The sequence below is a fragment of the Leptonychotes weddellii genome, chromosome 12, assembly GCF_054177405.1.
Source record: "Leptonychotes weddellii isolate Sample4059 chromosome 12, ASM5417740v2, whole genome shotgun sequence".
Taxonomy (NCBI): Eukaryota; Metazoa; Chordata; class Mammalia; order Carnivora; family Phocidae; genus Leptonychotes; species Leptonychotes weddellii.
This window is the reverse complement of record NC_138380.1, coordinates 49,577,034-49,599,707: the sequence shown is the minus strand read 5'-3', so window position 1 is coordinate 49,599,707 and position 22,674 is coordinate 49,577,034. Positions and strand designations below refer to the sequence as shown.

Here is a 22,674-nt window from a genome sequence, read left to right as displayed (position 1 = left end):
CGATGGACTCTGAAAAACAAACTGAGGGTTCTAGAGGGGAGGGGGTGGGAGGATGGGTTAGCCTGGTGGTGGGTATTGAGGAGGGCACATTCTGCATGGAGCACTGGGTGTTATGCACAAACAATGAATCATGGAACACTTCATCTAAAACTAATGATGTAATGTATGGGGATTAACATAAGAATAAAAAAAATTAAAATAATAAAAAAAAAGAAAAGAAAATGTTTCATTCAAAAGTACCCATGAAGATAACTAATATTACTAACCAAGGTATCAGTTAGTAGGCAGGTAAGTTAAATTAAAGCTGCATTGTGACCCAAAATCCAACTGTAATGCAAAGCAGGGTATCTGAGTGATATGCATTTGCCACTTTACGGGGCTTCCTTCATCAACCTATGCGATTTTGTGTCATCTTGTTGGGAAAGAGTATTATATTTTCCACTGAGGAAGCCAAAGGAAAGAGCTCCTCCTCCTCTCCCTCTACCCCCAAAAGGCCAGGGGACTGTCATGTGACTAAAGTTCTGAAAATTCGACATTTCCAGCCAGGATTCTGAATCTTGATCAAGTGGTACAAAGATAAAGGGATGATTAGAAAAGGATTCTTGTTTGCCGGATGCCTACTACCCTTGCTTATGCCTCCCTTGGTTTTTGACCTTGTTCATTCCTGGTCTCTCAGCCTCCTACTGATTCTGTGAGCTCCCAATTTCCTTCCAATAATTTCCCTTTTCACTTAGGGCAGTCGCAGTCTGACTCTGTTACTTGAAACCAAAAGTCATCACTGATATGAGGTAGTGGACAAGACTCAGAGCTCTGAGTTATGTCTGCTCAAAAATTCTCTTGAAGAAGTAAGGTCAGTCTCCTCACCAATCTGGTTCTTAGTTTCCACTTTCATAAAATTGGATTCATTTAGCAGTGTGCTTTATGGAAATTAGTCTGTGAAATGTTCTCTGAAAAAGGGTTCTTCCTTTGGAGAATTCAGTTGCATGTAGCCTGTATAAGTTTTTGGAAAATCCTCCAGTAAAATATTTTACTTAACTTTAACCCAGCATTTCCCAAACTTAGTCATGGAAGTCTGTTTCCAAAAACATCTCACAGAATTAATCATTCATAGAATACCTTGAGAAGATACTTTGGCTCCAGCAATTCATTTTTTTTTTTGACTTTGCATCTTGCGCTGGAGTTTGTCAATAAGCACACTAGAGGCCTTTGAGGAGTTTCTGTATTAATCTATTATGGTAGGGGTTCTTGAACCTCAGTACTTAAGGAAACATTTAAGGATCTTATAATAATAAATACTGCTGGATACCACACCATATCTATGAATTCATAATCTCCTGGAATAGAGCTAAGAAATCACTCAACAGATGGTTAGATTGTAGGCAGTCTTCAGTCCACAGTATGAAGAACACTACCTTATGTTATATTTCAGTGAAAACTACCTTCCAGTGGCTTATGTTCTTTATCACTGGAAGAAGCTAGAAGTCATGGTCACAATAATAAATCCCACTTACTGGATTATTCATCATCTCCTTAGAGCTGTAGATGAGGAAAGATTATAGACAACTTGTGAACATCTGCTTACAACCTACTGAATGTCTGATCCTAACTTCAGAAAGATATAATACTAAAATGTACGTATGGTTTTAACTGTATCCATGAGGTCAATAATTTGGACAAAATCTAGTTAAAGGCGGAATACACACTAAAAGGAGCAGTCTCTCATATGTCTCTCTCACTGCTGCTATCCATCTATAGCCTATTCATTTCTCACCATAAACTGAGTTAGCAAGAAATCAAGGTTAAGGAGAAATCAAAGGAGTAGGGAAGAAACTTAATTCATCTAATTTTATGACTTATTAGCAACTAAAAGAATCTGAAGATAGGAAGACTGGAATGAATAGCTAAAATGTTATTTTTAGACTATCTGTGAATTTCATTTGCTCTCATTGCCACAAATGATGAAAAATTAGCTGTCAGGAATTTAAAAGCAAGACAGCAGAACATCACAGAAACAGGAATTAATCAACTAATCATCTTTTGGAACATTTTTTTCTCTGTTAGAATTCTTCAGGTAATATGATGAAGATAACAATACCATATTTCTTCACAGTATCTTATATATTTTCTTATAGAAAAAAGGATGATTTGTGGTGACCAATGACACTTATTGGAAAAAAGCCAACTTTGTTCCTGGGCCCTAATTTTATTTACTGAAAGAAACCCTACAGATGATTTGCAGGGCTCAGGAGAATTCACTTTTATCTTTACAACCCAAAATGTACAGATAACTTGTTTGTAAATAACTTGCCAGGATCACAGTCTCAACTGGGATACTGTCTTAGTTTATTTTGATGATGAGAATTATAACCTCTTTACAACTGGGAAGCGGTGATAAACGGTACTGTAATTATTCTTCAACAACTCCATAAAACTGGCATCCTGATACATATTTGCATTGGTTTCATATAACAAAACATGGAAGTCTTTCTTTTTAAAGGGCTCCAAAATTTCCTGCAACAGATTTACAGTTTTATTCCTCTTGCTACACAGTTGTTTTGGGCTAGTACGGAGAATATATAGAATATAGAGACATCCAACAATACAGGCAGTCCCCGACTTAATGACAGTTTGACTCACAATTTTCTGCCTTTACAATGGTGCAAAAGTGATATGAGTTCAGTGGAAATTGTATTTAAATTTTGATCTTTTCCCAGGCTAGTGACGTGTGGTAGAATACCTACCTCTCATGCTGGACAGCCCCAGCTAGCCACTGTTTCCCTTCAGCCATGCTATCACAAGGGTAAGCAGCCAATACACACGCAACCATTCTGTACACATACATTCTGTTTTTCACTTTCAATACAGTATTCAATAGATTTCATCACTTCATTATAAAATAGACTTTGTGTTAGATGATACTGCCCAAAGGCAGGCTAATGTAAGTGTTCTGAGCGAGTTTAAGGTAGGCTAGGCCAAGCTACGATGTTCAGTAGGTTAGGCGTATTAAGTGCATTTCCAACTTACAGTGTTTTCAACTTATGATGGATTTACAACCCCATCGTAAGTCAAAGAAGATATGTATAGAGTTAAAAATTAGTGTATACCTGTTCCATATCATAAAACTCCATCCATTATTAGTTACATAAAGTTACATTTTATTTAATACTATAATTGCCATTTACATTTAAAACATTGAGAGTTAGATTTTTAAATATGTCATGAAACTCTGATGTATTGGTCACTTTACAGTGTAGAGTGCACTTACAGACATGTCCTTATAGGGATTATGAATTGACTTTTTTTCTTCATTGTAGCACTACCCTGTCTCAATAGTGGCTATATTCCTTAAGACTGTGAAATAATCTCTGGAAAATACACATGTTCCCCCATTGAAGAGTGACTAATGAGAGCGTGAATATGCTCCTTTTGTGTTCAAATTTAAAGTCTTCCTCCCCAACCCAGCCACTTTCTAGGCTGTTCCTTTAAGACCACCTAAAGCAAAACTAGAACTGTTCAAACTTGGAACCAAAGAAAGAAAAGAGTTAAGAAGCTGAGCTAGATTTAATTATCTGTTTAAAGTACATTGCCTATAGTGAATTGTGTTTAAAAGTATCAGTTTTTCAGGTTTGGAACATTCATTTGGTCTCTCAAAAGGGCCTGCTTTGTAGATGTAGGGCACTTGTAATTTTCCAGCTGGGTTCTTGCTTTGCTTACCTAATTCTGTGGGTCCCAATGCGCAGTCCACACCTGAAAAGGGGGAGTTTTCAATGTTGTGGCTTATTAACCAGGTACTTTCCATTCACTCAGTTAACAATTAGAAAACAGAAAAAAAAAGAGAGAGAGAAAGAGACAGAGACAGCCTCCTACTTGTTTTTTTACTCCAAATATGGAGATGGAAACTATTAAATAAGAAGGAGGGGAAACTCCCGCATATTTCACCTTGACCTGGCTGGACTGGTCTGATGCCTGTAAGAGGCGGGTGCCCTATGAAAGACTTCGGGCAGGCTGCTAGTGGAAAAATGAGAGGTCAGACTTTACCACAGGGAATCACTCCTGCCCCTAGAGGAAAAAGAAAACCATCACCGTGTCTCAGACTGGAAACAGTGCCTTGTTTTCAATCCGGGGGACTGGGTTCCCTCCCCCGGCCTAGAGTGGTAGTGACAGGATCCCAGGAGGTGCGCGGCTTCTCCGACAGTTGCCCAGCTTAATACCCGCTCCCTTTTTGCGCCTAAATTTCTGAGCTGCAAGCAGGCAGAAACGCCCTCTCTCGTCCTCTCCTTTGCTTCTCTCTCCTGCTTCGCCGCACTTTGTAACTTCTTTGTTCCGTTTATTGGAAAGGTGACGCTTAAGGTCAAAAGACCCACTGTCACTAGCAAAACCCAGAGCCACCACCAGACCCTGGGACGAACAAGGCTGTCCCGCCCAGGGTTGAGACTCGGAGAGGAGAAGGAGGCGCGAGAATTTCAGCTAGCAGCTCCGGGTACGGCCTCTGCGGACTGGACCAATTCTCCAAGTGTTGGGGAGATGCCGGACGGTCATGGGGTGGGGTAAAGGGTGAACTCCTAAATCTACAAGCAAAGTTGGCAGTGTGCACCCGCGGAACGGAGTGTGTTGGGGGCGGGGAGAGGCCCCCATGCGCTGCTTTGTATGCTGCAGCTGCCGGGCAGTAAGTCTCTCCGAACAAAGGAGCGCAGAGTGCCCGGGTGAGAGGCTGGGGTTTGTGCGCAGCTGCCATTAGTCCTGAGCTAGTCTCTGTACCGGCTAGGGGAGCGTTGGGCTGTAGGGATTCGGCGAGGAGGGGGAAAGGGAACAGGGGGAGCGATTCTTGTTGCGCAGCTACGCATCGGGAGCTCTTGTGAACGGTGGGCATGACAACTATCAGAGCCAAGGGGGAGAAAAAGAGCTGGAGTGAGCAAAACAAAGAGCGAGTGTGGGCCGCGGTGACTTCATGCCTCACCAATGTCCCGCCCACGCTGCTCCGAGCTCTTGCTGCTGCTGCTGCTGCCCTTGCCGCCGGAGCCGCCGCTACGCCTGCAGGCGGCCGGGGCGAGGCGCTGGGTAGCGTGGGGCGGTTTCCTAGCAACTTGCGGCCCCGAGCGCGCCCGGCTATCCGCACTTCGGGAGCCCCCCTACCCCGGGGCTGGAGCAGGACCACTGCTCCCCCGCCCCTCGCCAGCCTCGCTTCCCTCGCCTTCTCGCGGGGTGCACCGCAGAGTGCGCCAGCTGCCCGGGTTCTGGACGGCGGGACTCCTGAGCCGCACACTGGGGGCCAGAAGGACGAGGGCACGAAGCTCCCGCCCCGCGAGGCCGGGCTACTGCACCCTCGCGGAACCTCCCCTCCTGTACTAGCGGCCGTGCGCTCCACTCCCGGCCAAGCGGGGAGCTGCTATGCCTCGCTCTGTGTCCGCGGACGCCGGCGGGGACTTCTAGGGTGCTGCCTGCCGGAGCCGTTTCCCCCAGCTGCTGGCACCCCGCGCTTCCTCCCTCGCCAGCCAGGACATTGCCGTTTTGACTTTGCCCGTTGCTCAGCTGACGAGGCTGCAAAGCTGTAACTAAGTGGAATTGGCCTCCCTGCCCACCTGTGGAAGAAGCTCGCGCTGATTGATGCGCCATCGACTTTTTTCCCCTTCGGCCTCGCCGGCGTCCCCTCCCACAGATGTAGCATCACCCAGTGATAGTACTTTAGGCTGGTTTTTCCCCCAGGCTTCGGGCTTTGTTTGGGTTTGATTCTGTTTGGCTGTTCACTAAGCTGATTTATGCAGCAGAAGCCCCATCGGCTGGAGAGAAACAAAAGCTCTTTTCTTTGTCCCAGAGCGGGCTGCGTAGCCTTCGCTCGCGTCGCCGCCCCGGGCCATTGACCGTCAGAGGAGGTGCTTCTCGCGGAGACCGCGGGACCCGCTGAGCCGAGCTGGCAGGGCCTCGGGGGCCCTGAGATGCCAAGCGGTGTCCGGGCCAGCGTACCTGCACTGCTTGCTCCGAGCCGCAGGGTCCGCCTGCTGGGCCTGCGGGCAACGTCCTAGCGACACTTGGCCCGCGGGCCCCGAGGTGCGCCCGGGAGTCGCCAGCGCGCAGCCGGATAGCAGCCAGGCGGCGGGCGCGGTGCGGGCTGCTTTGCATTATGTGCCGCTCCGCCCTGGCTTTTTTTACTGCCGCATTTGTCTGCCTGCAAAACTGCCGGCCTGGTCCTGCCCCGGTCCTTCGGGCGGCCTGGGTGTTTTTAGTTGTTCTTGGACTGGGCCAGAGTGGTAAGTTGTTCTGTTTTCTTTTGTTTTCTTCTCTTCCTCAAAGGTCTTGGGCTGTGACGAAGAACATCCTGGCCAGGTAAGTGGCCCAATGTCAGCCTCCAACTGCCCTGAGAACTTCTGAAGGGCGGGTGTGTGGCAGCGTCCTCCATTCAGGCGTCCCGAGGGAGGCCAGGTGTCAAGTATTTCCGCCCCGGAGTGACAGCAATAACTAATTGTACGAGGAGACTATGTGTGTTGCTCCCGGGTTTGGGGGAAGCAGTAATAGAATGGAAGTTTGGAAGAGTGGAAGGTCATATTTACATAAGCCAATTTAGGGGTTCTGCTCCATCCTTGAAGGCATCCTCCTTGAAGGCATCTTTGAGGATGTCCCCCCCCCCCCATCTTTCCGCGTGTGGATCCACTTACCACTGGTATTTGATTCAAGGCTGAGGGTACATTAGAATAATGGGAGTGAGTTTTCTGGTTTTGAGTCCATGAAAGAAGAGGATGGCTGTATACAAGTTTCTTCTATCATAGGGCTCAGCTTGAATGAATTAAACACACTTGCAAAATATTCTTTAAGTCACCACTTTTTCAGCTTCAAAAAAAAAAAAAAAAAAAAGTCCTAGCTAATTAATCCCTCAGTCACATCAAGCCCCTGAGAATAAGACCCTGAGATAGAAACCTAGACCAGGATTGACAGCTTTCAATCCAGGCAAGCCACTTCTATCAGAATTGCCTTGATTTGGAAAGGATACTTCTTTATAATGTATATTGTCCTTATTTTACAAATGAGGACAATATCTCCCATCCTAAATCACAAGAAAAGCTCAGGTCAAATAGTGCATGAAAAAGTGTGTTGGCACTTTTGAATTACGTGCAAATTTAAGGTGGCTGTACTGGATTGTTAGCAAACAGTAAAACGTACAGTAAGTAATAGTAGTAATCATCAATTGCGATGAGTTCTTCTTGGTTTTAAATACAGGCCAAACATTTATTTTTGCCAATACAATGATTATTGCCAATTTTTTCTTTTTTTAAATTGCTTTATCTGTGTTTGGTCATCAAGCCCTTAAATTCTGTTAGCACCTTTCTCTGACCTCTCCTGTTGAAGTAGAGTTGTAATTGTTTTGTAGAGTAAAATTTTCTCTTATGCTTTCAATTGATGTGGCATGTTTCTGCCTGAAGCTAATAAAAACGATCAAGTCATAATCTTATAAATACGAGTTTAACATGGAAACATCCAGCTAGTTTCACTCATTTGTGCACATATAGTTGTCTAATGTTTGTTTCAAAGGAGAGTTACCCAGTTATGTGAAATGAGAGCAATTAGAGTAAATTTTTTATCTTGTAGTTATTTTTTGGCTTATATGTTTATTTCAAAATAAGTGAAATTTGAAGGCAAAGGAAATAGTAACATTCATTATCAATTATCTCTTCAGTGGAACTATGCATTGATTGCAGCAGATTTTCCACCGAGTATAATTCTGTCTAGTGTTAATATGTGATGAAGTATTTTTCTAGATTTAGTAAACATGCACACATACACACACAAGAGTAAAGTGACCAAGATTGTGTCAATAGAGTATATTTTGTCCCCAGTACATAGACAAAAAAGTGCTACTTGCCTCTAGAATTTACTACTAATAACATTACTTTAAAAATATTCATTGAGCTTGTAAAGATCAGTAAAGTTCTCATGTAATAGCATTGTATTTCCATCCAGTGACTATAACTGGTTTTAAGCAAATACTATGAATGGGCTCCCTTGCACCTGCAGTTGTGAAAAGGGAATGCTTATCTGAAATCCGAACAAGGCATCCTTTTCCCAGTCTCTGTCAATATACAAAGGTTTCTGATGTATACTGGTTTGTGTTGCAGTTAAAATCATGCAAAAAATTTAAATTATAGCCAGTACAACTCAGAAAATTAGAGATCAGCATAAACTGTTGTGCTTTCATGATATAGCTACAAGTCTCAAATTATATGTCTTCATAGTGCAAATTAGATGCTTAAAGCTGAATAGAAATTTAGGTATCAGTTACAAAAGAAATCTTGTTCCCTTGCTCAGTAGTTTACACCAAGGAAATGTTGAGGGCAATAAAGTCCTCAACACAAGGAACCATAAACTGCGCAACAACATAACTTTGGGTTTAATTTTTGAAGTAGGATTTATAGGTCCCAAATACATAGTGGACTTTTAATAATGAATATATGGTGAGCAAGGGGGATGCTGTTAATAAATCTGACCATTTTTCTGATCTAGAAAAATGTTTTTCAACTTTCCCTGGTGGAAATCACCAACAACTGGAGAAACAATAACAGCATAAAATGGTTAATGAGTAACTGGAAAACACTAAAGAATACTTAGTGGTTAATATTTGAAGAGTTAATGTAGCAACACTATTGTTTCTACATTTGCTCACTTTGAAAGGTTAAAAATCTTTTTTACCTAAATTTTTATATAGCAATATAAGAGTGACAAATTTCAGAAATTACCATTTTTTAAAAAAGTGTTAACTATTTATTGCAATGAAATTTCACCTTCTGTGCATAATCAACTATTTATTCTTTTAAATAACAATCAGCTAGATTAGCATTGTTTTGTAACTGTATATTTTACCTCAGAACATATTTCATATCACAAGTGTTCTTAGATTTCTTTATGCTTACCTAAAGTAAGAGGATTTTTAAGAGAATCAAGGCTTCATTTTTAGAAGTCCAGTCTTCCAAAATATTTGTACAATAAGCGTCCAAATTAATTCTATCTTAAAGCAACTGAGACACTTTATGATAAAAAAAAAAGTTTGTGCTGTATATGAAACGTCTTTGTGCTGTATATGAAAGCAAAAGAACTGATTATGATTTGGAAAAATTCCTGTGTCCTCAAATAGCTCCTTCACCTGTTAACGAATTATCAGAAATTTCACCATGTAATGGATTTCTTTGGATTAAGTATGGTATTGACAGTAGGTTTCTTTTAATTTTTAACTTTATATTTGGAAATTTTCAAACACATACAGAATTAGAGAAAATGGTATAAGGAATCACCCATCACCAGGCTTCATCAACTATCAACTCAGGGCCAACTTTTTTCATCTCTTCCCCTACTCATTTCATGTCCTTCCCCCAATAAGATTATTTTGAAGCAAAGTTCATATCATTTTATCTTAAAATATTTCAGTAAATCACTGGAGGAGACACACTATCATTTGTCTAACAGCATGAATTTTTGAGTTGAAATTTAGGACTACAGGAGTGTTTACTATGCTTAAAGGAAGAAATGCAGAAGTGAGGGAGGAAGCAAAGACAAAGATAGTTTCAACCATTTACTTTTCAATGATTCTGTTATGGCTGCATTAAAAATATTTCTCTTAAAACTATGCATATGTAACAGCTTTTTGGTATGCATGTATATGAAAAAGAAAAAATAGCATGAATAAATCTACTTCCCCAAACGAACATCAGTTATTTCATCCCAGTGGAATCATAGGTATAACTTGTTTTGGGTTTCAGTTTTAAGGATTGTTCCCCCTGTCTCTGGAATCGTCAGTTTTTCTCCTCTCTACTGGATCATCTATAGCATATGCATACCCATACATGTAATATCTCCCATCTTCTATTTCTCAGTTTCCTTTTTAGCAAAAATCCTTGAAAGAGTTGTCCATTCTTGCTGTCTCCAATTCTCACCTTCTCTTTGAATCCATTGCAGTCAGGCAGTTATACCATCCTGTTAAGATCACAGTGCCCTCCCTATTGCCACAGCGGATAGCCCGTTTATAGTTTTCATCCCGCTGGCCTATCAATGTCAGCAAGTTGACACTGTTGACCACTCTCTCCTTCAAAACACTTCTTTCCTTGACTTCCTGAACCCACATTCTCTTGGTTTAAGCTCCTTCTCTCTCTCTGATGTTGGTTCTTCCTCCTGTCCCAACTCTAAATGTCAAAGTGGCTGAGGACTCAGTCCTCAAACTTTCTTTTCTGGATATATACCGAGTCTTCAGATGGACTAATGCAGTTTTGGGTCTTAAATACCACTTGTATGCTGACAACTCCAGTCCTGACCTCTTCTCTGATCTCCAGAGGGGATAGCAAACTACCTATTGGGCATCTCCACCTTATGTCTAAAGGCAAAATCAACCTAATGTATTCAAAACCAAACATCCAGTTTTCTCCCCCAAGCTTGCTTCTTTCATACTCTTCCTCATCTCACTAAGTGATCAGCCACACTTCCAGTAGTTCAGGGTAACACTTTGTGGCATCCTTGATTTCTGTTTCTCTCACGTTCCACAGTCACTTTACCACCCCCCTGCCACCACTCTGGTCCATGCCATTTTTTGCTTGAACTATTGAATGCCTACTGAACAGTCTTCTCTGCTTCACGGTGCAGCCAGACTTACCTTTTTAAAATGTGCCTCGGATTCTATCACTCCTCCCCTCAGAGCTCTACGTGGTTTCTTCTCATCTATCTCAAATTGAAGGCCAAGTCTTTACATGGCTTCCAAGATCCTGATGACTTCCTGACCTCACCTCCTTATTCTCTTTTCCTCTCTCACTCTGTTCCAACAACACTGATCCTTGCTATATCTTGGATGTATGATGCATGATCCTACCTCCAATCTTGAACTCACTATTTCTCTGCCTGGAATGTGTTCCCATGAGATATATTTCTGATTCCCTCTCCCTTAGTTCTTCCAGATGTCTACTCAAATATCCTCTTATCAAAGAGGCCCTCTCTGTCCTCCTTATCAACACTATCTAGTGCCTTACCCTGGATCTTTATATATATATATATATATATATATATATATATATATATAGTAGCATCCCTGATATATTATGTTTTTGTCTACTGTCTTTCTCTCTTGCTCCCAACCCAGCAACTACATTATAGCTTATAAGGGAAGATACTTTGCTCTCGTTTTAGTTATGGAAATGCCAGTTATGTAAAAGATGCTCAATACATATTTGTTGAATGAATGAAAGAATAAGTACATTTCTTCTCAGTTTTGTCATCACATTGATTCTCTGTTCATTCCAAGACAGGGCTTCATTTATTTTCTCTCAACCTCTCTAATCTTTATAACAAAACAGATGAACTGAAGAATCAAGTCCCATTGTATTTATTAGATAATAACAGAACCTTCTTCCAGAAGAAAAATAAAGGTATTTCTATATTTAGTATAAACATGAAAAAATTGCCTAATAAGCCAATTTTGCTGTTAATTTTTTGTCCATTCACATTTGATAAAAGTTGAGTGAATCTTGTAACCTCTTTTTTTTTTTCTTCAAAGTATACCATATCTTCAAGTGGTAGAAACATATATACAGGACTCTAAAAAGTAGGACTGACCAGGGGTGCCTGGGTGGCTCAGTCGGTTAAGCGTCTGCCTTCGGCTCAGGTCATGATCCCAGGGTCCTGGGATCAAGCCCCACATCAGGCTTTCTGCTCAGTGGGGAGCCTGCTTCTCCCTCTCTCTGCAGCTCCCTCTGCTTGTTCTCTCTCTGTCTCTTTCTCTCTCTGGCAAATAAATAAATAAAATCTTAAAAAAAAAAAAAGTAGGACTGGCCAGGGCACCTGGGTGGCTCAGTCAGTTGAGCATCCAGGTATTGGTTTCAGCTCAGGTCACGATCTCAGGGTCTGGGATGGAGCCCCCTGTTGGGCTCTGTGCTCAAACAGGGAGTCTGCCTGAGGATTCTCTCCCTCTTCCTATGCCCCTCCTCCCCACTTGCTCGCTCTCTCAAATAAACAAATAAATATTTTTGAAAAATTAAGACCGACCAGGTATAAAAGAAATAATTGTACCAGCTGATAATTTTTTCCAATGTATGTTTAAGTTTTAAAGATAAATTATTTATTCATGAACATATACAACTGGTAAGCTAATTAAGCCTTAATTAGACCAAAAACAAAATTAGTTAATAATTTTAATGAACAAAGAGGAGTTGGGAGGTATTATTTAGGAGAGTAAGGGTCATCTTTGAATAGGTTTTAATATAGGCAATAACAAGATAAATACGATAATCAGTTTTCATTCCCATATTTTTATGAGGCATGAGAAATATGATATAGCAACAGTATATTGCCTTTTCAATCTTCCTATTCCCCATTTTGAATGAACCTTCCTCAAAACAAAGTATTTGAGATAACCTGGTCTTTGTTGCTCAACAGTTTAGAGCCTTTTCTGCCACGCCTGTTAAATTTGACCTATCCAGGTATCAACAGCTGGGTGTTAAATTCCTCATTTTGTTCACCACCACCACCACCCACACAGTCATTTTACTTTTCACTAGCTGGGTGTCAGAGGGTATTGTTTTGATCTAAGTTTCTTTAGACTCTAATAAACAGGAGCCAATCCTCTACAGGGACCATCAGTTTTCTTGAAAAGTAATAAACTATTTGCCTTGTTATGTAGTCTTTCTCTTGTCTGTACTTAATAAGCTAAGATGCTCAAAGCATCCCCCTTGAAAATGCCTGTTGTATAGCAGTCTGTCATTTAAATGATGTCTTTTTGCTGCTTTGGTGAGTCTCATTGAGTAACTGCTATAAAAATGGTGTTACTTGTGATATTATTGAATCTTACCTTACCAAACTGACATAAGGAAATAGTCTTTTTATATGTTCATCAAATAACCTAACGATATTCATAACCAACCCTGTACTGTATATGCTTAAGTCCTTCTTGGTCCTCAAAACTAGTCCCTGTTGTAGCCCAAATCTATACATTTAGAGTTTTGCCAGCATGAGAATGCTGAGCCCTATATATCTTCTCCAGTTATATATGAAATGCATTCTGGAAGCTGTATATTGATTATAAAATAAAAGCAGCCATAGAAAAAATAATATTTTATGATGATTCATATTGTATTTTATTAAATTGAACAATTAAATTACTGAGCTTAAGTGACCTAATTGTTAATCTCTAAAAATGTCGCTTTCCCCATTATATCCTAAAGAAATCATGTAAGTGTGACTTCTATATGTAGTGAAAAGAAAGTATAATGCTCATGTCATGTAACAAACACTTGGGTAGCTCTCATTCTATACAGTTCACTGATCTAACTGATGCACCACATTAATTTAATCTTCATACTAATACTATAAGATAGGTAGAATTATCATCTCTGTTTTAGAGATGACAAAACTGAAGCACAGAGGAGATAACTGGCTCAAAGTCACCTAGCTAGTAAGTAGAAGAGATGAGATTTGAACTCTGTTATGTTGCCTCTTACCTTCTTCAAAAAATTTCTGGATGTTGCTCTAAGTTATACATTCACTGTGACTGTCACATGAAAGAGGACCTTCACACACTCCTGTGGGGTTCCTGAGTCCTACCCTGTAACAATGTTACTGGCACAGAATAACTACAGATGGGAATATACTGATTTGAGAATTGGGGGCATGATCAAGGCATACCTCCGGTGGAAGCTCCCAAATGCTCTCAGCCCATCTTAAATATACCTCACTATGGTTAGTTTCCTGTCATAGTGAGAATGGAGACAAGACATGTGGCTTTATGGGAGTAACCTGGAATGTAACTGTGCCTCACACAGGATTTCCAATGTGTTACAGGTGTATGACTTGTGGTTATGAGAGAGAAAGAAAAAGAGACTGATCTACTAAGTGTGTGGTTACCTGTTCAGTCAAAAGTGTTCAAAGGGACAAAATCACAGTATATGAGTCAGACTGCTGATCATCATAAGACTTGTGATGTTCCTAGCTGCCTGGAGCTACTCTATTATAGCTTGATACTTTATATTGTTTCATATATTTACATTATTTTGTCTCCATGAATTTTTACTAAAGTAGGTAATTCTTTGGCTGTTAAATATTTGCAGTGATTAGCCATGTTTAGCAGTATTGGTTATTTAGAGCATTTCCAGTATATACTAGGCTGAGGGAATATACTACGATGCTTTCTTTAGGCATAAGTTTTTGCTGTTGATTTTTTTTTTTTTTTGGTAGTTTTATAATTTTATTTGACAGTCAGCAGTTAGTTTTCATCCATACTGACTATAGATTTTTGAAAGCTGTGACAGGTACATGGGTAACCAGAAATATAGAGCTTATTTAGTGAATCTTCATCTTTATGTGGACAACCAAATACATATTCAGTGTAGGACATTCCTTATTCCTTTGACCCAGAGAGCTCTGTTGAGCCTGGTGTCAATGCACATATCTAGCGTTCCCTTTTCCTTCATGGAAAATTTCCAGGCCTTCTTTGAGTGCCTGAGGGGCATGGTTCTTAAAGTCCATTCCATGGATGCACTTTTGAATGCCCTTAGTGTATTCCCTGGTCACCCTCTCATTAAGGGCATGCCCTTCTTATCCTTGTCACTCTTCTCTGAGGGGGCCATCCAAGGAACACAAGGGATTATGTCCCTTCAGGGAGAAGTTTGATGCTGAGACATCAAAGGCTCTACCCAAGCACTAGGAATACAGTAGAGAGCAAAACAAAATTCCTTCTGTCATGATGCTTACATTCTAATTGAAGAGGATAAATATATGTATTATGCATGTGCTTATGTGTATATATAAACATATGTATGATAAAATATATATTTTATATATATAAAATATAACATACATATTTTATTACATATGATATGTATATGTCATATATATACACATATGGTAAAAAGAAGAAAAAATAGAGCAGAGTGAGAAATTGTCCTGAGAGAGAGAAAGACTGAGAGAGGCTGTTATTATATATGAGAGTCAGATCAGGCTATTTTAATAAGATGACATTAAATTTTTAATTTTTTCTTTCTACGGTCCACTTAAGGCATTTCACAATCTTTCCTATGGTTCAGCTCCTCTAAAAAGGAGGGGAAAGATATGTTAGGATTTCCAAGTTGATAACAATAATAGGAATTTTCTTCTCTTTTGCTATTAACGGTGATCAAATTCTCACTTATGGCTAGGAAGAGATGTAAGGTAGTGAAGGGGTGACAAGATGATAAATAAGTGGGTGACACTAGGTAAGATGTTTAAAGGAAAATGGAGATTTTTATTTTTTTAACATCAATTCTTTGTCCATAATGGTTTCTCAAGTTTATCTCCTCTTTTTAATACAATGCTGTTAGAGTAGGGAAAACCTGAAATATCCTTCATTCTATGAACTTCCTAACTGATCTCCAGCATTTCAAATCTTTGTCCACATTTTTCCTTTCTACTCAGAACCTTCTATGGCTCCCAGTGTCTTCAGGCTGTTCCACATTGCAGACAGATTCCTACCAGAGCATCTCATGCCTAACTCTCTGAATCCTTGTTCATGTCCCATGTCCCATCACACCCATCTATGACCTTCTTAAGAGAGAAACTGCAGGGCACCAGAGTGGTGCAGTTGGTTGAGCAACTGACTTTTGGTTTCAGCTCCTGTCATGATCTCAGGGCCCTGATCTCAGGGTCTTGAGATCCAGCCCTGCATCCGGCTCCACACTCAGCATTGAGTCTCCTTAAGACTCTCTCTCCCTCTTTCCCTGCCCCCCTTCCTCGCTCTCTCTCTCTCTCTTAAATAAATAAATAAATCTTAAAAAAAAAAAAGAGAGAAAGAGAGAGAAACTTCCTGATGGTTCTGTGTCTCCAATGCCTGGCATACAGTAGGTCCTAATAAACTATTTGAAATAAATGACTCAATGAGTGAGGTGAGGATAACAGTGATTAGCTTAAGGGCGCCTGGGTGGCTCAGATGGTTAAGCGTCTGCCTTCGGCTCAGGTCATGATCTCAGGGTCCTGGGATCAAGTCCCGCATCGGGTTCCCTGCTCAGTGCAGAGCCTGCTTCTCCCTCTCCCTCTGCCACTCCCTCTGCTTGTGCTCTTCTGTCTATCTCTCTGTCAAATAAATAAATAAAATCTTTAAAAAAAAAATAGTGATTAGCTTAAAATTGGGTATCTAAGCAAATAAGCCTCTTTAGCTCTAATTCTCATTCAAATTTGAACTTGAAGAAATAAAGTTTTCTTTTAAAAGTGAGTTCTACTAGGGCGCCTGGGTGGCTCAGTTGGTTGAGCGACTGCCTTCAGCTCAGGTCATGATCCTGGAGTCCCGGGATCGAGTCCCGCATCGGGCTCCCTGCTCAGCAGGGAGTCTGCTTCTCCCTCTGACCCTCCCCCCTCTCATGTGCTGTCTCTCTCTCATTCTGTCTCTCAAATAAATAAATAAAATCTTAAAAAAAAAACAACAAAAAAAAACCTTTAAAAAAAAATTAAAAAAATAAATTAAAAAAAAAAGTGAGTTCTACTATAAAAGTTTTAATGCCATAAAATACACTTGTTTCTGCTTTCTCAGTCCACTCCAGAGAGCAGTTTCTTGGCTTTATAGGCAAATCTTTAGCAGAGATCAAAACAGAGATTTTATTTTTTTAATCTACTTTTTATAAAATTGTTTTCCTTTTGAATTTCTGTGATAATTACTTGCATTGTTGATAAATAAGTATAAAAAATAATCCTGATCCTCTACCCTCAATCTGTACTTTAAAATTGCTTTCTATTTAGATCATACAAACTGGAATTTATAGTCATTTAACCAAATACTAAAAATGGTATTGAAAACAGACTATTCTAATCCATTTAATCATTATTCATTCATATTTTCTTAAAACATCTATAGCTTTGTGTCAGGCATGGTTCTGGGTTCTGGAGTTAAAAGAATAACAATAGTTAACATTTGTGAAGTATTTTCTGTATGTCAGGTACCCTTCTGTACATATGGTGTAAAAATATATCCTTTAGGGCCCACAACCCTCTGAGGTATGTACTCTGATAATTCCCATTTTATAGTTAAGCAGACTAATTAAAGAGATATTGAATAACTTCTTCAAGATCTCTTAGCTAATAAGTAATGTGACTCTACATCCTCAATCATCATTACAGACTGTCTTCTAGGGGTGAGAAGAGTCCCTCCTTTGGCCCTCCCCACAGGCAAGTTATCTGTGTTGTAGGACTATTCAGAGTCTTTGGTCCCCTTCTAGATCATCTCCAGAATTCTCTGCCCAAACAGCCCCAAATTACTTTCAGGGCCATCCTTTGGGTAGACTGTGCTACCTGTATGCCAAACTCCAAGAGAGGGGAAGTAAACAGAGCTTGGAAATGCACGCTGGAGTGTCCATGCTGGTAAGTGATAGGCTTCTTGCAATGCAGAATAAAACTAGAAGTAAGAGAGAAATGGAGCAGATCAGGGGCTGGAGGGCAACACTTTATACAGTGCCAAGTTGCCAGACAGAAATCTAAAGAGTCTGAAATTCTAAATTCAACCTAGCCTTCTAGCATATTATCAGTGTATATTTATCAAGATAAGAAAATAGAATTTATTTTATTTAATGATTTCTTAGTCTGGGTTGTAACTGTTAAATATTTAGTCTTGTTAGGCCCACCACCATTTTTACTCTTGCTCTGGGCCCTAAAGAAGTTAAGGACAGACTTGTCTAGTAATTTATATATTACTCTAGGAAGAGTGACAAACAATGAAAACACCAGTGCTTATTGCATAAGGAAAACTACCTCATGTCAAGGTGCTTTTATTTGTTAGTAACGAAATGCCTTTTGGTAAACTCTAAGATGTGAACAGATAACCCTGAATCCTATTTTCTTGCAAAGAGTGTTACAGGATGAGTCTAGTGTATGCATATTTTTAATTTAGTTTTTCCTTTTTATTTCCCCTATTAATTTAAAATATGTCACAGAAAGGAATATTTTACTGACATGAATTAGCCAAATTTGGTTGAATTATTCAGCTGGCATATATTTAATATCTATAAGTGAATTAATAGGTAAACATTTCCATACTACTTTCATGGATTAAAGGCCTATTTTTCATTTTAAAAATCAATCTTGCGGCACCTGGGTGGCTCAGTCTGTTAAGCGTCTGCCTTCAGCTCAGGTCATGATCCCAGGGTCCTGGGATCGAGCCCCACATCGGGCTCCCTGCTCCGCGGGAAGCCTGCTTCTCCCTCTCCCACTCCCCCTGCTTGTGTTCCCTCTCTAGCTGTGTCTCTCTCTGTCAAATAAATAAGTAAAATCTTAAAAAAAAAAAATCAATCTTAATGTGACCTCCTTTCTGTTCAGAGTAAGTAAATTAGTATAATTTACATATCAAAGAAAAATAATGAAAGTCAAAATGGTTTTCCCTTGGGATTTTATAATTTAATTAAAACAGTCCTACCTTTCAACAAAAGTACTGGGATCAATTCATGCGAGGCAACTACTAATATTAAACAGACTTATTAAAATTACCTTCCCCGGACGCCTGGGTGGCTCAGTCAGTTAAGCGTCTGCCTTTGGCTCAGGTCATGATCCCAGGCTCCTGGGATGGAGTCCCACAAGTCCCACATTGGGCTACTTGCTCAGCAGGGAGCCTGCTTCTGCTTCTCTCTCTGCCTGCCGCTCCCCCTGCTTATGATCTCTCTCTCTCTCTGACAAATAAATAAAATATTTAAAAATAAATAAGTAAATAAAATTACCTTCCCTAAGTTATTTTTTTAGAAGTTCCCAACTAAAATTAGTTTAGGAAATAAGAGTAAGATCATTAAATTAGAATTGCAATGTTAAATTATAGTGGTCTTATTGTATATATACTCAAGATGAGTTTTAAAAATGCTTTTGAGTGCTTGTTATTTAAAGTACTAAATGTTCATATTTTATTTTTTTTAAGGATTTTATTTATTTATTTATTTGAGAGAGAGAGAAACAGCATGAGAGGGGAGAGGGTCAGAGGGAGAAGCAGGCTCCCCGCTGAGCAGGGAGCCTGATGCGGGGCTCGATCCCAGGATTCTGGGATCATGAACTGAGCCGAAGGCAGATGCTTAACCAACTGAGCCACCCAGGTGCCCCTAAATGTTCATATTTTAAAACAACATAGAAGGTTTTAAAAAGTGGCCTTTCATGATAACCTTATCAATGAGCCAACAATCATTACTATAGTGGTTTTGGAGAAGTGTTATCTCTCTTTCCCAGGTGTTTTTATTATTTTGTTTTACTTTGTTTTTTTTTTTAATCAACAAATACTGTTCCATTTGTCAAAGTCAGTCTGTTGCCATTCCAGGTCAGTACTGGTGCAGTTTCATTTAGAAAACTGCCTCTCAAAATCACAGTCCCCAGATTGTATGGAGAAAGGAAAAGTACCTGCCAAGGGCTAGTTCAAGCCAAAGTCCATGAGAGAGACCAAGTTTAGAAGTGGAGGGGAAGTCTGGTAATGAAGGCAGGAAGATGAAAGACAAGAAATGTAGCTGTGAAGAAATAAATGTACCAAATATGTCTTACTAGGTATGTGAAGTGGGCAGTTGCTTTTGGCCAGGGATGTTTTGATGTTTTGCATGGTTTGGGATCAAACTTCCTTTTATGATAGAAAAAATTGCTATTTCGAGATATGCCAATGGTAAGGTGCAGCCACAGTTGAGGTACTGTTTGTTCCACATACACATATGGTACCAGGGTCCTACCCTTTGAATTGAACCACAAACACTTCCCCAGATACAAGCATTTTTCCTGATTTGAGTGGAGAGCATATATTTAGTAAAATTCCCTAGTAACTGTGACAGATACTGGCTAGAGAAAGGAGCTGGGTGGAAAGCTTCTTCTTATGGAATGAGGGATTACCACTATGCTCCAAAGCAGACTGAGAATATTATGAGGTTGAACAAGGAAAATAGTTAAAAGAAGAATTCAAAATTCTACAAGATTAGGCTGACAGTAGGTACCTTAAGGAATGCCAAACTAGGAAATGTCTTTCCTTATTGCCAGCTTGCTAGGAGGCTGGACTGGCTCTGCCTGGTGGTGTAAGGTATTCACTGACAGCAGTAGAACAAAGAAAGTTTTCGGGTGTGTAGGAATTGCTGTAGAACTGGCTGTTCTAGTTGGAAACAAAGAACTCACTGTAGCAGAACTGTATTGTTGGCAGAAAAAAAAATGACCTAGCTGGTCTCTTTTTTAGTACAAGGCATACCTCCCAAGGTGTTGCTTTTTTGTCTTTGTGTGCATTTGGTCTGAACTTTTATTGAATTTATTGAATTGAAGAGAAGCGGAATGTAATTTGCAAAAGAAAACCCTCTAGAAATGATAGATGGGGCTTAAGTTCCAAGGGAATTCATTTGGAGGATAGTAACACTGAAAAAAACCCTCAAGAAGAGAGTAAGTTTCAGGCCGTCTGAATTTTGGTTAAAAAGGTCCCTTTTGGGAGTGTTTCAGCCATAACCATCTAGAACCAGAGCCTTAAGGTGAGGGCCAACGTAAGATAACCACAGTGCCTAACGTCTGAAGTTGGTAACGGAAACACAACGACTAAATGTTATTAGTACCAGTCTCTAGTTCGGAGGATATAACATGTTTGATGCCTCTTGAAGAATTCAAAGCCACATAATGTTTGGTGACATTTCATGGGACGATGATGGGACGGGAGAGGGGAGTGGGTTTCTGAGCATGTCCTGCGCCTTCCTGAAGGCAGCACAGCACAGCTGGAGAATGAGGCCAGGGCTCCCTGTGAGGGTGCACATGGTATTAATATACATGTCCAGGACTAACCCTTGGCTACTTAGAGGTCAGCATAGTATTGACGCCAGAGGGCAATGCTCTCAGAGAACAGGGTCACAGACTAGATTATCTGCTGATAGACTTGATGGGGCAGAAACTAACTTATAGACGTTATAAAAAGTCAGATCTCAGGGGCGCCTGGGTGGCTCAGTCAGTTAAGCGTCTGCCTTCAGCTCAGGTCATGATCCCAGCGTCCTGGAACAGAGCCCCACATCGGACTCCCTGCTCAAGGGAGAGCCTGCTTCTCCCTCTCCCTCTGCGCTCCCTCCACACCACTCATGTTCTCTATCTCAAATAAATAAATAAAATCCTAAAAAGAAAAAGTCAGATATCACTTTCATGGTTTCATGATCTAGAGGTCCCTCATGAGAATTCCCTACCACAGTTCCTGGCCCCAGGGATTGATAATGGCTCTGCCCTAGGTGGGATTTGGATTGATTTGGATAATTACATGGAATCAGATGAGGCCAAAAACCATGAGCAAGGGCATGAATACATTGTAAAATTTTTGAAAGTGTCTGGGAATAACAAAGATGGGGAGGGTCATATTAAAAAAGAGCTTAGGACTTTGAAAGAATAGAAATTGATACTTTTGGGAGATGGGGAGGTAGAGAGTTAGGGAGAGCCTTACAAGCAGCCAGTGAGAATGAAGAGAAGACTAAAGCATTGGTTGAAGATTTACCCAAAGAAAGATGAACTCTGATAAAGCTAAGTTCTGATGAAGGAGAAGTAGTAGCTGGACCATTTGGGGACATATGGAGAATATGGAGCAAGAATTTCATAGGACAATACAGACTATAGGTTAGTTCATTATATAGTATCACTATTAAATGTCCTGAATTCACCAATTCTTTGGTGGTTTTATAAGAGAATATCCTTGTTCTTAGGAAGTACACACTAAAGACGATGAGGTAAAACATTATCAACTGATACATATGTATAAAGAAGTACCTAGTCAAATTCCACCCAACGAAATTAAACTGGACAATTATTATTTGAGATAGTTTAAGGTAATTAAAGTATTATAGAAGATTAAATTTCTATCCTATAAGACAGGTGAAAATCTTTTCACTATAATTCAGAATTTTCTTTGTCTGAACCCAAAAGTAAAATGAGTTTTATAAAAGACACTTAAGTATTTAGGATCATCTTTGGCACTGGAGATAGAAGAAACTTTACTATAGAGAATAGAATATAAAATATATTATTAATGTGTACTTTAAGCTGTATTAGTATTATCAGCAATAATAGTATTAATTACTAAGATACTTAATCTTTCATTTGGTATTACTACACACTCCTTTCAATTTTTCATACGGCTGAAGGCTTGCAAGAAGTTCCTGATAGAATATAAAAAATAATTTTTGAATATGAAAAATAATTTTATCATCCAACAACTGAGCTAAATCTATTTGAAGGAGCATTAAAATAATTTACCCCTGGGGGCGCCTGGGTGGCTCAGTCGTTAAGCGTCTGCCTTCGGCTCAGGTCATGATCCCAGGGTCCTGGGATCGAGTCCCTCGTCGGGCTCCCCGCTCGGCGGGAAGCCTGCTTCTCCCTCTCCCACTCCCCCTGCTTGTGTTCCTGCTCTCGCTATCTCTCTCTCTGTCAAATAAATAAATAAAATCTTTAAGAAAAAAAAATAATTTACCCCTTGATCTGAATGGAAGTCACGTAAATCAGATAAATACAGTGTAGGGATAAAAGACTTTAGTTACCCACTAACTGATCTGTAAGTATCTGTAAGTCAGGATTTATGTGAGGTGTCATTGGCTTACCTTTTAAAAACCACATGAAGTAATTTAATATTTTTGTATATACTACCAGGAAAGAAATATGTTTCCTCACTGTGCACTCACTGTCCTTTAGGTAACGAAAAATACTCCATCTAAGTTAATTTCCAAAGCTAATTTTAAATAAAATGTA

The 22,674-nt window shown here is 39.9% G+C and overlaps 1 protein-coding gene across 1 annotated transcript in view; it reads left to right on the top strand.

Annotated features, from left to right (window-relative positions):
* Nucleotides 1–4,165: 4,165 nt before the first annotated feature.
* ITGB8 (integrin subunit beta 8) overlaps nt 4,166–22,674 on the top strand; it is a 79,152-nt gene continuing 60,643 nt past the window's right edge. The window contains exon 1 of the mRNA XM_081800436.1: nt 4,166–6,245. Within this exon, the coding sequence (XP_081656562.1) occupies nt 6,119–6,245 (127 nt within the window). The 5' untranslated portion in view covers nt 4,166–6,118. The remainder of the gene's footprint in view (nt 6,246–22,674) is intronic.